The sequence below is a fragment of the Polypterus senegalus genome, chromosome 2 (assembly GCF_016835505.1).
Source record: "Polypterus senegalus isolate Bchr_013 chromosome 2, ASM1683550v1, whole genome shotgun sequence".
Classification (NCBI taxonomy): Eukaryota; Metazoa; Chordata; class Cladistia; order Polypteriformes; family Polypteridae; genus Polypterus; species Polypterus senegalus.
The window spans coordinates 58,698,909-58,716,413 of record NC_053155.1 but is presented as its reverse complement, the minus strand read 5'-3'; the positions used below and the strand labels follow the sequence as shown (position 1 = coordinate 58,716,413).

Genomic DNA, 17,505 nt, shown 5'->3' with positions numbered 1-17,505 from the left:
AAGCTGCTCGTGTTGTGAAGGGGGGGTTTGGCTAAATGTACACTAAGGATATGTCTTTGGATTATTTGCTGTCTTTTTGCTGCTTGCAAGCTGCCTCTTCTGCCTGTCTCATGTCGTTGTTTTAAGAGCTGGGAGCACATGATGCTTGTTTGCAAAATGCAATCCAACAACTGTTAGGTTTGGTGTCTGTGAACTTGTTGTAAATGATGGTTCACTGCGTGGTCTCATGTGACGGTGTAAAAAGAATAGTTGTCCTTTATTTCTGTCCCCGGGCGTGGTTAAATTCTTTTTGTGCAGGACGTATAACGCTGCTCCCATTGTCCGAGGGGTATGGGGGGTGGGGTTTGCGAGAAGGGCAGCGTGATGATATTTTTAAAGCCTGTACAGCCACTGATCCTTTTGCTACTTTGTGTCTCTGCTGCTCGCGTTGTGATCACTTTTCCGTGATCATAAATACACACCTCACCGAATTGTGTTTTCTTTTAAATTAAACTTGTAGTTGCTTTAACTGTTGCGGGTCCACAGATTCTCATACTGTATGTTCCATTATTGTGTAAATCTACATTTTGTGCATTGAATGATGCGAATGCGAAAAGACTTTTCTTCTGCTCTTTTCCTTTTATTTCTGACCTCGCTTTGACCTGATATTTTTTCAATGACGCCTGGTCCTGATTAATCTCCTTTTATTTGTGCTAATGCGATCTTTTATTTGTCAACATTTCACTTATAACATATTGTCCTTTATACGCTTTATATGCACTGAGACACCTGTATCGGTGGTGTGTGCTGCTTTCCATTACACTACTGATTTTTTTTATTTTTTTTGCCCATTCTCTTTCGTCTCGTGGGTCTTTAAAATGTCTTTCGAGAACATTCGAGAAGATCACATCTCGTCGCCTGGCTTTTACATTCCAGGATTTTCTTTTATATATAGAGAGAAATATCTTGAAATAAATCGGATATACTTGAAATGAACAGGAGGTTATTTTGCAATATCTTGAAATGTGTTTGAGATATCTTAAATGCATTTTAGATATGCTGCGGTGGGATGGCGCCCTGTATGGGGTTTGTTTTCTGCCTTGTGCCATGTGTTGTCTGGTATTGGCTCCAGCAGATCCCCATGACCCTGTAGTTAGGATATAGCGGCTTGGATAATGGATGGATGGGATTTTAGATATGTGAAATTGTCTGGAGGTTATGTAAGATATCTGGAAATGTAATCAAGATACCTTAAAATTTATATTTAAGATATCTTCATGTTGACTCATATTTCACATATCTAAAATACATTTTTATATATCTCAGATTAATATCTTGATATCTTAAAATATGCCTCTAGTTCATGTCTATGGCAAGCTGAATTAATAGAGATATCACAAAATTCCTTTCCAGGTATCTTAAAATGCAATTAACATTTTAAGATATCTAAAACTCATTTCCAGATATCTCAAAATATTTTTCTTCAAGTATCTCTAAATGTTAATTTGGCTTGCAATTCATTTTAGATATCTATGTAGTTGAAGATATCTTGAATTTTATTTCAAGATATCTGAAACACATCTTAAGATATCTTTAAAAAAGACTAGGGGCTTTGCCCCCTGCTCGCTTCACTCACCAACCCCTAGGCTCGTGCTAAGCTCTAGCCTCTTTGCAGTTCTGCCGCTCGTGTTTGGGGATGCGGATCTACAATTTAAACAGATTTTTATTTTCATGGGAATTGTTACATATGCATAATATACTAACTATTCTACATTACAGTGGGAAATTAACCATATTAAAAATAGTAAAACGCAATACTTTTAAAAGTATATTATGTTTCATGTTGAGTTAGAGTCATTTGTTGCATAATATGATTTTGTGCTGTTTGGCTTTGAAATTAATACGCAAATACTTTTTAAACTTACACTTTTACTGTAAAACTTCAGTAAAAACCATTTTTTGAATAAAATTTTTGTCAATATCGCATTCAATTTTGATTCTCTGTTTGGAAATTAATTGTGACAATGCAACATATAACTGCCCCTGATTGAATTTCATTTGCAAGAAGCTAAACTGTCATTTTAATATGAATGGCATATCAAGATATCCTTTGTTGTCTAATTTTATCCATGGAAGATTTACATTACCTTTCTTGGATTCATCCTTCCTTCTACAGTAATTCGTGCAGTGGAAGACCGGAAGGTGTTAACGGTTGTAGATATTCTTCGGGATATTAAAAGTTGATGTTTTCATATTCTGTACGATCACCATCAACTGTTTCAGCATAGTCTATTGATACGCATTTAACCAATTTGCTGTGTAACCGATCAACATTTTTGGCGTTAATTCGTTTGACTTCATTGTTTCTCTGTGCTAGGATTGCCCGTGTACTCATTTTTTCTGTTGATAACCTGTCATGATGAAATTCTTTAATAAGATTTGGACATAATACATCTTCTTTAATCGGGAGCTTAAAGTGAGGAAAAGGTTGACATTTATAAGAGCTGAGAGAGCAGGAACAGTGTCTGTCAAAAGCATTCACCCGAATGACAGGTGAGAGTACCGTGTGTGTGGTTGAATATGGTTGAGAGGAGGGCACGACTTGAAAAAATCTCATGGCCAAAGTCTTGTCTCGTGGGACTTGAAAAAATCTCTCAAAAAAAGTCTTGTCTCATCCCAGGAATTTTTTTATATAAAAGAGAGACATGAATTTATTTCAAGGTATCTAAATATCATTTTCTTATTTTTACAATACAATTTAAGATATCTCAAAGACATTTCCAGCTATCTCAAAATAGCTTTCTGCCCATTTTTAGATACAGAAATGCTCTTTGAGATATCTCAAAATAACTTTCTATTCATTTTGAGGCATCTTGAATACATTTCAAGATATCGTAAAATAGACAGGAATTCCCATTAAAAGAATAAGAAATTTCATATAAAGTGACTTTGTATTTCAGATATTTTTAAATGCATGCAGGGCCAATTTCAGATATCTAAAAATACATTTCAGATATCTTGAAATGCACACAAAATAATTTTGAGATATCTGAAAATGTGTTAAGCGTAAATACATAGGGAAAATCGCAAAATGTATTGCAGATATCTTAAAACATAAAGGAACACATTTTGAGATATCTGGCAATGAGTTTAAGATATGTTGAAAAGTAAAGCACTTTTAAAGATACCTGAAGTAAATTTTGAGACACTTCTAAATGTAAACTTGTCTTGCTATGCTATAGATATTTCTGCTTTATGTTGAAACAAAACCTGTGAATAAATTAATGTCTGTAAGTGAATTTAGCATAAATATCTTTATCCTTTATCTGAATCTACTATAGAAGGATAATTTGAATAATATCTAAATGTATAGTACAGGCTATCAGAATATATATGAACTTTTAATAAAGAATTTGAGCCTAATATGAAACTTAGATGAGGTTCCTGAGCTGTGTTCATAAACAAATGTTTAAAGGATATCACTAGATTCAGTGTATACTTTAAGTTAGGGTATTTGTGACACACCTAACTTGGTTTCATAACCCTTTAAGTGAAAAACTGCCTATTCCAGCATTATGGTATGGAAGTCAGAAGCTATCTCTGCACGGGGCTTCAATCCATCACTATCTGGACCAACCACACAGGCCCTGACTCATATTGAGACAGTTTAGCTTTACAGACATATTATAAATGTCTTCAAGAGGGAAATCATTTGGACATGTGAAGGTTTTGCAAGTAGTATACAATTAAGATGGGTATGGAGTGAATATGTTATCATTGAATGTGTTCAGTGTCTCACAAAACAGTAATTACCTGTGAAGATATCTTGAGGCCCTTTATCCTGCGTTTCCTCTACATGATCTCCAAATATTCAGTATTAAATAAAATAAACACCATAGCATCACATATATGACAACAAAGTAAATAGATATTCTACATAAAATGATATTCTCAAACCTGTTCAATCCATGTCAAGAGTTAAACAGCAACTCTACTCTACTTTAAATATAATTTTGCTTTCAATTCAATGTCTAGTTACAAAATGTGGTTGAAAAAAGTCCTGTATGCATCACAGGTTTTTAAAAATGAGGACCCTTCCACTAGACCACCAGAACAACGAATGGATTTCTTTCACACATTACTTACTTTTCTCTGTTAAAAGATGTGTTTGATAAACAAAATGAATATCAAGCAGCCTATTATCAGATATTTGCTTGTGTCAACCTCAGTTAATAGACAATCAAATGACGAGCGCACATTTTTTTTAATGTTCTGAAAGAAGCTGAGATATGTTACATCTAATACCTGTCTCATTTTCTTCCTTGCCATTTTGTTCTAATGGTAGTGCCAGTGTCTTGTCACTATCTGAAAAAAAAACAAATAAAATGACTTACAATGAAATTCAAATATTAATCTGTTTTATCCACACTGAGTGTCAGCGTTATGGAAGCCGCCATTATAATTGATTCACACCTTACAATGCTACAAAGTTAATCCGCGGTAAATCCGCAAAAAATCAACTCATTTTTAAAGTATTATTTTTAATTCGATAATCTGATATAACTTGAAATTGTATAAATATGAGTCACAAACCCAATGTAAATCACTTCAGTTTCTGAATCTATAGCAAGCACATCATATTTGCTTTAAAAATTTTTACGCCATGAGTAATAAACGTAAACACGCTTCATATGATCAGCAAAAGCTGGATGTCATTGAAAGAATACGAAATGGTGAAACTCGCATTAAAGTAAGCAGAGAGTTAGGGGTACCTTAACAACACTACACGGATAGATCAAAGATGAAAACAAATTAAGAACATTTCTTGATGAGCTTGATGAAGGTGTTTTAAGATGCAAGAGAGCCAGAACAGCAAAAGATCCAGAATTAGACAAAGCAACTTTTAATGCATTTTGTGAGGCTAGAAACAATGGTATCCCTATTTCTCAGTCCAGTCATCCAAGCGCAAGCAGAAAAATTATACAAGGAAACTCATGGTCCCGATGCAGATTCTGAGTTTACAGTTTCAAGTGGCTGGTTGAAAAGGTGGAAACAGCGACACGGCATTTCACAAGTAAAGATCAATGGCGAGATTAAGCCAGCAGACACTGTAGCAGCAGAAGAGTTCATTCCCAAATTTCAACAATTCATAGAAGAACAGCAGCACTGATGAAATGGGCCTTTACTACAAAATTCTGTCTGATAGGACTTTAGCCATGAAGAAAGACAACACCAGCAAAGAAGGTTATAAACAGATCAAATACAGGGTGACAATGTTATTTTGCTGCAACTGGAGGGATCATCACAAGCTAACACCTCTTTGTATTGGCAAGTTTGGATCCCCAAGATATTTCCACAACATCAACATGTCATCATTGCCACTGGACTACGATCACAGCAAGAATGTCTGGATGACAGCAGCAATTTTTGAGAAGTGGTTTCACCAGACGTTCATCCCTGATGTCTCCAGGCACCTTAGAAGCAAGGGAATGGAACCACGAGCATGCCTACTTCTAGACAACTGTCCAGCCCACTCCCCTGCAGAGACGTTGAAGTCCAGAGATGGCAAGATTTTTGTTTATTACCTTCCAAAGAATACAACGTCCAAGATTCAACCCCTAGATCAAGGCATCATTTCTGTGTTCAAGGCCAATTATAGACGGGAGATGAAAAAGTCCATGGTTGTAGAAGATAAGAGTGTCCCTATGTTCCTGAAGACTGTAAGAATTAAAGAAGCACTGTATTTGTCTGAGTCAGCCTGGGCAGCAATCAAGCCTGAAACAATTCAAAATTGTTGGACTAAAGCCCTTGGAGGTCCCATCACAGAGAACCTCACTACTGTTGAAGAAGACGAAGATGAAGACTTCCTAGGTTTCAGTCCAGAAGACATACGGGAGGCAGAACAGAAGTTGATGTCGGCTGTCCACTCAAGTGTACCAGTACAAGAAATCCTTGCAGCATGATCCACCACAGATGATGACGTCCCAATAGCATCCTCCATTTTAGCTGAAGAAAACCACAATGAAGATAAAGAAGAAGAAGATCCTGTCCCAGTACCTCCAACTAGAACCGCTGATGTTGCAGTTAAAGGTCTTGAAGTGGCCTTAGAGTACTACGAGTGTGTGGGGGATAAAGTAAAGGCACTACAGCTGAAGTCTCTCATAAGAGATGCCAGGCTGATAACTTCTAGGAACAAGAAGCAAGCTGACATCACCTCGTATTTTACTAAAAAATAAAGACTGTTTGTAACTTGTTATTGTGTAATAACAACTATTATATTACTGTATGTTTAATTTTATATTGGAAATAAAAAAGTTTTTATTGAAATGTTTATAACATTGTTAATTAATGTGTGATGGTAATAAAAGTGCTTGTGTGTGATTTCGTTTATATGTCAAATAATTACTATTTTAATACTGTATTGTGCCATGCAATATTACGAATAAATATTTAGTAATTTTTATGAAAAGATGTGAAATAAAATGTTTTAAATGTATTTGATATGTTTCATTTTTCTTAAATAATAATTTATTATTAATTTCAAGACCATTAATCACGATTTAATATGCAGCACGCAATATTGTGATTGTGAGACTACGGCGCTACTTTCAAAATGGCGACTCGCGGGTCAACACGTGAGAAAGGATTGTGATCAAAACGCATTTATTTTTTTATTATTTATTGTAATTTATGCTTTATCAAAAAATATTTAAGCCGCGGTTAAGCAGTTTGGACCCCAATCACCGCGGCTTAATGGCCCTACACTGTATGTTTAAAGATCTGTAAGTAGAATTTAGACAGCATAGTACCAAAGGTTTCAAACAGTAGTAGCATTCATTTAATAATCTGGAGATAGAAGTGTATTCTCCAGCATGAGTGTATCCTGAAGATATGCTAGGGTAACTGTGGTACACTGAAAATTACTTTAGAACTCTTTCAGTCCATTACAAAGTTGAGATGAACAACTGCCAATTCCAGCATTATGGGATGCAAGACAGGAACCAGCTCTGAATGGGGCTTCAATCTATCACTAGCTGCACCAACCACACAGGCCCTGACTCATATTGAGACAGTTTAGCTTTACAGATATATTGCACATGTCTTCAAGAGAGAAATCATTTGTACATGTGAAGATTTTACAGGTAGTATAAAATTAAGATGGGTATGCAATGAATATGTTATCATTGAATGTGTTCAGTGTCTCACAAAACTGTAATTACCTGTGAAGATATCTTGAGGCCCATTACCCTGCGTTTCCTCTATATTATCTCCAAAAATTCAGTATTAAATAAAATAAATGCCATAGCATTACATGTATGAAAACTAATTAATTAGGTAATCTACATAAAATAATATTCTCAAACCTGTTCAATTAATTTCAAGAATTAGACAGCAACTCTACTCTGCTTTAAATACAATTTTGCATTTCTTTTCATTTCTTTCACACATTACTTACTTTTTCTCTGTCAGAAAGTGTGTTTGATAAACACACTGAATATCAAACAGCCTGTTACCAGATGTTTGCTTGTGTCAACCTCAGTTAATAGACAGTGAAAAGACTAGAGCACATTTTTTTATTATTCAAAAAGAAGCTAAGATAATATAAGCTAATATATCCAATACCTGAGTAATTTTCTTCCTTGTCAATGTCTTGTGCTGGTGCTGCTAATGCTTTATTGCTATCTAAAAATAAATAAAACAGCAGTTTCAAATTATATTTATTCATCCAAATTATCATAACATTTCCAAACCCACTTAATCCAGTCAGAGCCCGCCCAGCAATATTAGATACCATGTAGAAGCCCACCCTGGCAGAAATGCCAGTTCCTTTCAGTGACATAATTAAAGATATCAGAATAAAATTAAACATAAAAATAGTCTATATATTATGGCAAGCCAAATAATCATTTATAGATGTCACAAAATGCATTTGATTATATCAGAAATGCGTTTAAAATATCTTAAAATGAATTACAGAAATCTAAAAATACTGTATGTCCATTTCAAGGTACTTTAAGTGTATTTTGAGAAATTTTGTAAAAGATTTCAAAATGCATTTCTAGATGACTGAAATGTAATTCAACATATCTTGAAATAAGTTCCCTGTGCATTTTGAAATAATGCAAACATATTTTGAGATATCTTAAAATAAGTCAGATGTCTGAAATTCAAGATATCACAGAAAGACGTCCTGTAAAAATGACTATATTTTAAATGGAACTTCTTTTTTAAAAAAAAATATCTTGAAATTAATCTGATATATCTCGAAATGAACAGGAAGTTATTTTGAGATACCTAAAAATGTGTCTGAGATATCTTAAATGCATTTTGGATATGTGAAATTGTCTGGAGTTTATGTAAGATATCTGGAAATGTAATCAAGATACCTTAAAATGTATTTTAGATATCTTAATCTTGACTCATATTTCAGATGTCTAAAATACATTTTTAGATATCTCAGATTAATGTCTTGATATCTTAATTTCAGGTATCTTAAAATGCAATTAACATTTTAAGATATCTAAAACATTTCCAGATATCTCAAAATATGTTTCTTCATGTATCTCTAAATGTTAATTTGGCTTGCGATTCATTTTAGATATCTATGTAGTAGAAGATATCTTGAATTTTATTTCAAGATATCTGAAATACATTTTAAGATATATTTAAAAAGACATGAATTTATTTAAAAGTATCTAAATATAATTTGCTGATATTTACAATACAATTTAAGATCTCTCAATGACATTTCCAGATGTCTCAAAGCTTTCTTTCTTTACAAACTTGGGGGCTTTGCCCCCTGCTCGCTTCACTCACCAAACCCCATTTTTATTTTTCCGGATACACACTTTTAAGATTTTTTTTTCTTTGAATTGTTGCTATTTCATTAGTTTCAATTTTACTTCAGAACTTCTGTAAAAACAATATTTGGAATCTATCGAGTCCCAATGTGCTGAATCTTTTTAATGAGGCCTTGTGTTTAATGACTTTGTACCATATTTCAGGATAGGTTTCACTGTTTGAAATTTCAGCACAGAGAAAAGGATCGACATCATCAGCAGTTAATAATTTGTTTTGCAAAGTAACCAATAAATGCATGTGAGGTAAATTCTGTTTTTGAAATTCTCTTGACTTAAACTTCAAAGCCTTACAATATTTACATACTTCTGACATATCACTTATGTCTATATATTCAATCTCTAGTCCCCTTTTCATTTTTTCTCTTTCTTTGCGCTAATGTGATATTTACTTTCTTTGTTTTGACACTGTTGTTTTTTTCTGCTTTCATATTCTGTATCTTGCTCTGCATGTGTTTCGTGCCTACGTTTTTTTTTTGAGTCTTTTGAATTCCAGTTTTCATTATCTATTTAGCCCCTTTGTTTTTTAACCTTTTTATGACATTTTACTTTATTTTCTACTCTGTCTTTTATTTCTGACCTCGCTTTGTCCTGCTTTTGTTTCAATGACACCTGGTCCATGGTGATTATTTTCCCTTTTTCGAGTAATAATTTCTGTTTGTTTGTGTTACTGCGATATTTACTTTCTTATTTTTATACTTTCTAATTTTCCTACTTTCATATTCTTTAACTTTCTCCACATGTGTATTGCGCCGTTTTTTTTTTGAGCCTTTCGAAATCCACTGCTTTCATAATCTCTAACCTGCTCTGCCTGTGTATAGCGCTAACGTCCAGATTGGACGTGCTTTTTTTTTCAATTCCACTTGTTCTAGGCTGATAATTACTTTCCTTCTTTTCTGAATTTGCACCTAGATTATTCTTTTTCTTTTTTGTCTCTCCAACGCTTTTGAGTCTCTTTTCTCCGCACTGCTTTCTACTTCGATTAGTCGTCTACGTTTAATTTATAACGTATTGTCCTTATACGATTTATATGCACTGAGAGCCCTGGATCTGTGTGTGCTCAAAGCCAAAACACGACTGAGTGTGTTGCTGTCCGTGGTCTTATTTGATATTGGTTGTAAGTATGGCGTGTCTTGTAAGAATCTCATGTTCTATGTCATCGCGAGACGGTCCTGGATCAATCTCTTGGCACAAAGTCTCTCATGTTTAAGGTCCACGCAAGATGCTCCGTAGCCAATCTCTTTAGTCTTGCAGGTCTTTTAAGTGTCTTCCGTGATCTTCATGTGAAGATTACGTCTCGTTGCCCTAGTGTTTCTCTCCAGGATTTTTTTTTATAATAGAAAGATATACTTGTCTTTAAGAAGGAATACATTTGGACATGTGAAGAATGTCCAAAATCTGCAACATATGGGACCATCTTATATTGGCTACTTGTCTTTTTCTGAATTGCATCTTGTTGCCTTGTCGGCTGCTGCATCTGATAATTTGTTTAAAGCACACGGTTTACAGAGGAAGAGACCTTTGCACTTCAACATGTTTTCCTGGTGTTACCCCCAGTTTCATAATTTCCTCATGTTCTGAAGTACGGAAATATGTTAGCACTGTATTTCTATTTTGATTAAAAAAATGAATGCAGAAATAATAGAATACAGTTGTGGTAAACTATTAAAGTTAACCTAGTCAGTTACAAAGTTAATTTCTAATTTGACAGCCAAATATGCACACCAGGAACAAAAATAAGTAGATAAATTAAGACAGGATTTTAATTTGAAAACATGTAACTGCTATGTAATAAGAAAGTTGGAACAAAAAACAGCAATAGCAGAAACCTTCCACAAACAAAGTCTGAGATCCCTCAAGTACTTACTTATTTTTCATAATCTATTAAAATAGGACTCTTAATTCAATTTCAGAAGTTAGTTTGCTTTGTAAATCCAATTCAATTAAAGAGCATACATTCTCCACAGTGCAAGGTACAGCCATTATGGTTTCTTCCTGAGGTCCACATTCTTTAGAGATTTGGTTTGGCAATCAGTAAATTATCCCTTGAAAATCACTTCTCGAAAAAGGCCTGATCAAGGACTGGCCATTCTTCCATTAGCAAGTATGACAGTTTTTTTTTGTTTAACCTAAATTATGAAAATTCTCCTACACTCAGTACCCAATACATTTAGAATAATTCTGAAATATTATGTGAGTTCTCCATAACATTTTGAAGACAGTATACTATTATGAAGCATACGTAATGAACAGTTTACCACTGACTTTACACAGCATCTCACAAATCAGTAATTACCTGTGAAGTTATCTTGAGTTGTTCCCTTTTCCATCTCCTTTACATTATCTACAAAAATGCAGGATTAAATAAATTAAAAAACAAAAATCTAATACATCAAAAAATTAAATAGGTGATCTACTTAACAACATTTTCAAACCTGTTTAATTCGTTTCAAGTGTTAAACAGCAACTTTAGTCTACTTTAAATGCAATTTTGCTTTACTGTAGCAGATTTAGCTTGGTCTTACCACGTAAAAAGTATCTGTATCAAGTTAATACTAGAATGTACTTTTAGTTTTCTAGCTTGTTTTAGATTTTTTGACATATTTCTTGTTAGGCACCCTATACTGTATTATGTACAAAAATGAAAAGTAATTGTGTTACGGATGCACAGGTAGTGCATTGGTCAACACTACTGCATCTACACAGAATTTGTTTGGAGTCAGTAAGGAGACCTGGGTTTGCTTCCTGGGTCCTCTCTGCGTGGAGTTTGCATGTTCTCCCCATGTCTGTGTGGGTTTCCTCCGGGTGCTTCAGTTTCCTTCCACAATCTAAAGACATGCTGGTTAGGTGCATTGGCAATCCTAAATTGTCCCTAGTGTGTGCTTGATGTGTATGTGTGTGTGTCCTGTGGTGGGTTGGCGCCCTGCCTGGGATTTGTTCCTGCCTTGCACCCTGTGCTGGCTGAGATTGGCTCCAGCAGACCCTGTGACCCTGTAGTTAGGATATAGCGGGTTGGAAAATGACTGACTGACACTCTCTGCTCTCCATTTCCACAAGAGCTTTTCTCTAGGCCCTACAGTTTTTCTTTAACATCCCAAAAGTATGTTAGGTTAGCTGGCATCTTCAAATTGGCCCTGCAGCATGAACACTATAGTTAAATGTGTCATGCAGTACACTGATATCCATCCTGAAACCATCCTGAACTGGTTCTGCTTTGCTTCTCATCCTGTAGGGATGGGCACATTTCCCTGTGAGCCATTTCTGGCATGAGCAAATTCTGGAAAGGGTACTATTCCACTTTGGAAATCATATGAACCTCCAAGTTAAAAAATAAAAAATCTGGCAAATGATGCCAAAAAAGAATAATACAATCAGCATGTTTTTTCTGCGAAATTTATAGAACACAATATCCTACTGTTTTGGCTAAGGTATGATTTTAAGATGATAATGCATAGTCCATATTTACCCTGGATTGAGAAAGTATTCAGGCCACTTCACTTTCTGAATATTACTTTGTTGTACATGTAATTTTACATGAAAAAAAAATCTAATTTTCTCCTTCAGTCTACACTCAATAACTAACAATGACAACAGAAAACATGTTTTCAGAAAGGTTTGGAAATTTATTAAAAATCAAAAAACTCCTTTTGGCAGCAACTACAACTTTGAGTGTTATTGGGTAAGCTTTGCACACCTTGATTTGGACAGTTTATTCCTTTCTTTTCTCTTCCTTCCTTCTTGAAATCCTCTAAACATCCATTAGATTAGATAAGAAGTGATTGTAAACTATGATATTCAGATCATTCAACACATGTTCTGTAGTGTTTAAGTCTGCCCTTTGGCTAGGCCACTCAAAGATAACCAAAGACTTGTCCTGAAGCCACTCCAGTTTTGTCTTGGGTGTGTGCTTTTGGTCATTGTCATGCTGCCACACCAGTCTGAGGTTGCATGCACCCTGGAGCAGATGTTTTTCCAATGTTCGTGTCTGTATTTGGCTGCTTTCATCCTTCCCTCAACTCTGACCAATTTACCTGTTCCTGCTGCTGTGGATCACTCTCTTAGCATGATTTTGCTACTATCACCATGCTTCACCATAGAGATAGTATAGGACAGGTGATAAGCATTACCTGGTCTTCGCCACACATAGTGCTCAGGGTTCTGCACAAAGATTTTATTTTTTTTCTTACCAGACCAGAGAATCTTAAATGATGTTTGAAAAACTCCAAGTGGACTGTCATATACCTTTGACTCAAGATTGTCTTTTTCTAGCTACTGTAACATACGGTATATGCCTGATTGATGCAGTGCTGCTGCACTTCTTCCATTTTACAATGACTACTGTGCTCCTGGGAACACTCAAAGCTTTAGAAATGGTTTTATACCTTTGCCCTGATCTATGTCTCACCACAATTTTATTGTGAAGAACTGAAGAAAGTTACTTGGGTTTTGTCCTGTTGTGTGAATTGTGGGACCTCGTACACACAGGCCAGAGACTTTCTAAACCATGCCCAGTCGATTGAGTTTGGCACAGGTGGACTCCAATCAGATTCTAGACAAATCTTAAGGAGAATTAAAGCAGACAGGAAGCACATGACCACCGTTTGGAATGCCACAGTATTGTTGATTTTTATTTTAATCTGCAAACCTTTCTGAAAACATTTTTTTCATTTTATCATTATGGGTTATTGAGTGTAGACAGTGTGACATAAACTGCTGGCCAATACCCCCATGCTGCTAGATGGAGTTTTCCCTGCAACATGGAGGTGTCCCGAATTCCAGCAGGGCATCATGGACATTGGAGTTTTACTTCACAGCCCTGCTGGATACCATGGGGGCCGCCTGGGGACGCTGCAGGGAGGCACAGATATGTGTATTTTCCATATAGCCTGGAAGTACTCCCTAGTCACGGGGGTGGAAGAAGTGAAGCACTTCTGGGTTGAAGAAAAAGGAGAGTTCCCATCTGACCTGGAAGTGCTAGGAAATCACATGGACTGAAGGTCAGAAGCACTTCCGGGTCAAGGAATATAAAAGGACTGTGGGAAACCCCAGCAGACTGAGCCGGAGTTGGGTTGGAGTGTGAAGGAGCTGCTGGGAGTTGGAGGATTGTGTGTTGATTTATTGTTATTGTATAATTGATTGTTTATTAAGAATAGTGGAGGTGCTTTGTATACATTATTATAATAATAAACTCAGTATTGGGACTTTTACCTGGTGTCTGAACGTGTTGTCTGAGGGTTCAAGGGGCAACAGCGACCCCTATCTGTCACAACAGATATGCAAAAATGACAATTTTATCCATTTAATATTAAATCTGCAATACAATAAAGTATGCAGAAAGTGAAGAAGTCTGCATACTTTCTAAATCCACCATGAATCTTGCTCTGTAGGTTACGTAAAATAATACAACAAAGAAGGTAATGGGTGAAAATATTTTATCTGTCTAATATTATAAGCCATGGCAGAACATGACTGCTGAAGAAACAATATTGCAGAAACAAAAGTAGGATTACAAGCAAAATATGCAAATTGCATGGCTGGGTCTGTGGCATCCATGACTGGTGCAGATCGAGCCTGCAGTGACCTGTAGAGGTGGCAAACTGGGGATACAGAGTGCTGCACTGAACAGAATCTGAAGCAAAATTTGGACTGGCGGATATACTTCTCATTGGATTTTAAAAATGTTTAGTTATTTATGCCTTTAGAACACTATGGGATTTTTATACCTCTGTTTTTTTGTCTCAACATTAATTTATTGATGTTGTATATTTTGAGACTGCAGTTTGGGACTCCATTATCCAACCCGCTATATCCTAACTACAGGGTCACGGGGGTCTGCTGGAGCTAATCCCAGCCAACACAGGGCACAAGGCACACACACACACTAGGGACAATTTAGAATCGCCAATGCACCTAACCTGCATGTCTTTGGACTGTGGGAGGAAACTGGAACACCCAGAGGAAACCTACACAGACACTGGAAGAACATGCAAACTCCACGCGGGAGGACCTTGGAAGCGAACCTGGGTCTCCTAACTGCGAGGCAGCAGCGCTACCCACTGCACCACCATATTGAATACAATAAATACAAAAAGATAACATATATGACAACAAATCAAATTGGTTATGTATATAACATTCTCAAGCCTGATTCATCCATTTCAGAGGTTTATTAGCAACTCTAGTCTATTTTAATTACAATTTTGCTTTTCTTTAGCAGATTTTCCTTGGAAAATGAATTGAATTGCACAGCCACTACTGCTGTGCACAATGTGACTTTTGTCATAAACTGGTCCTCTCAGAGTACAAGTGTAGGTGGGTTTGTGAGTTCGTCCTCCTTCTAAATGGGAATAGACTCCAAGTCACCATGGTTCTGAATTGGATTTAGTGAGATTTGAGAATGTTACGATACACTCTTGTTAGATAGATTCACAACACACCTGGATCAGTGTTTTGGTTGTGGATATTCACAACTTCAATCCTTGCATCTTAAAAATAAATAAAAGAAGCAATTTAATGTCTTAAAGCCAATACTGTATAGCTTGAGAATTTATTCATTAAGTAAGTTTGACTTTGTAGGTCACCCTTTCAGACAAAGCAAGTGGTTGAAAGTACATAGATTGAAAATGTAAGAATGCCAAATTAGTATAGCTATACACAATGAAATTAACAATGAATTTTGCTGTATATAAGGTGTAAAAGAATAGCGCTGAATGTTTTAGATAGGAAGTGATGTGAATACATGTGGTACAGCAGCAGAAGTATTCACACTTCATTGTGATGGGAGTGCAGTTGATGGTATTTGTTTTATGTGTGAGGAAGGATTCAGGGTGACTTTATAGTTATGTTGTTTCACTTTGTTTGCTTTAAATTGTGCCTTTCCTTGAGATAAATTTAGATATGGAATGGGGCAAGGTATTTACCAAAAACTATTTAAAAAAAAAAAATCCTGTGGTATCTGATCATTTAAAGTTACCAAAAACTGGCATTATGTTACCAATAAACTTGTGCAGCAGGTTTGACAGGGCGGGTGGCAGTAAGAAAGCCATTCCTTTAAGGAAAAAATAGGGCCTTGAAATACTGGCTGTGGACTACTGCAGACTGGACAAAGTCTCCTCTTCAAAGTAGACATTGAGACTTGCATTTTTGTTAAGCTGTGCTCGAAGCTGTTCTTGAAGTTGTTGTGTTGTGAGGTGTCTATTACTCAAGCTGGTGACCCTCTGAAATTTGTCTTCTGATTGGGTTGTAACTTTGGGTCTGCCAGATCTCTTCCTATCAGAGTTTCTTCCAGTTTCCAATTGTCTTTGGATTATGTAGGACACCATTTTACTCCTCTCTCTCATTTCATAAGTTAATTGCCATTTTCTTGCCATTATCACTGGAAAATTGTCCATGAACTACTTCAGAGGGTGTAGTAACACAGTCTGTTCCAACTCTTGCATTAAGACAGAGAGAGGGGTTTTAAGAAATTGACAGAAGATGGGACACCTGAGCTAATTGTTTGCTTCAACTTGCAAGCCCTAATTTTACTTTAATTACTGCAGAACATCTGTAGGTTGTAACCTATTAGCTGATCCCTGAAGAAGGCCCATTTGCAATATTCTGAAATTTCCTTTTTCCAGTTTTGCTAACCTAAACTTTAAATTTAATCCTTTGGCAGTTTACTACTTACCCTTTCACTATTGTAGGTCATTCATTGCATTTTAACTAACTAAATTTGGAGGAAAAACCTTTTGACCAGTTGTATATGTCCGTAGACAAGTGTGAATTGTATATATTTTATTTATCTGTTGCACGCTGTATACATTCTGTTTATTACTTTTTTTTGTATTGTACTTGGTTGTTGTTGTATTTGCTTTTCTGAGGAGCCATGCAAGTACGAATTTCATTACAGGACATATATAACAATTTAGGGTTAGGGTTAAAGTTGACTTGATTGAACTTGGCTCAAGGGTGGATTGAAACAATTAGACAGTTCACTGAGTGCGAAATTTCTAAAGCAATCCAATGCCTAATAAAAGTAGTGCTTAAAGTAGAAGTGGTGATTTAAACAGAAAAGAACAATAATGCTTTTCTCAATGTCATTCCAACCAATGGCAAGTTTATGGTTAAGTTTATGGCTGAAGAGTCTCCCAGAAAAAAAAACCCTGTTAAACAAATACCTTTACTCTGTGTATCCAGTAAACACATTACATGAGTTAAGAATAAACGTAACCTGTTACAGGGAAAAACAATCTTTCAGACCAGATTATACTTTGGTGTTCTTATACAGTACATTGTTCTGAACAACCAAACTGCATGAGCAGAATTAATTTAAGTGGGACTGGGAAATAAGAGCAAGAGGCTAAAAACAAGGATCAAACTCAGGAGAAAAGCCAATCTTTCATTAAGCCAAATAGGGAGATAAAGAATTCAAAATCTAACAAATAGACTGTTAGGTTATTTTTCCAGAAAATGAGTTAATAATGACACAGACAATTGGAGAATGAGATGCCCATTGTGTCATCTTAAAAACTCCCTGATAAATGATAAATTCTGACAAGATTTTAGAGGAACCTAGCAATGGGACCTCAAAATGGTGGTTTCCACAAAGCCAAAAGGGTTCTGGGGTAAAAAAAAAAAAAAACAAGACAGTACCAACTGTGCAGTGCCAGAACACTGATTAAAACAA

General features: G+C 35.7%; 1 protein-coding gene across 5 annotated transcripts in view; it reads right to left on the bottom strand.

Moving 5' to 3' along the window:
- LOC120522957 (uncharacterized protein DDB_G0287625-like) overlaps window positions 1-17,505 on the bottom strand; it is a 148,024-nt gene that overhangs the window by 46,517 nt on the left and 84,002 nt on the right. For 4 of the 5 annotated variants that reach the window (XM_039743813.1, XM_039743812.1, XM_039743809.1 and 1 more), the window contains 4 exons: window positions 15,275-15,322; window positions 11,134-11,181; window positions 7,603-7,662; window positions 4,285-4,344 (listed from right to left, as the gene is read on the bottom strand). In XM_039743813.1, coding sequence (XP_039599747.1) covers window positions 4,285-4,344; window positions 7,603-7,662; window positions 11,134-11,181; window positions 15,275-15,322 — 216 coding nt within the window. The remainder of the gene's footprint in view (window positions 1-4,284; window positions 4,345-7,602; window positions 7,663-11,133; window positions 11,182-15,274; window positions 15,323-17,505) is intronic. The other variant, XM_039743811.1, reaches the window with a different exon arrangement.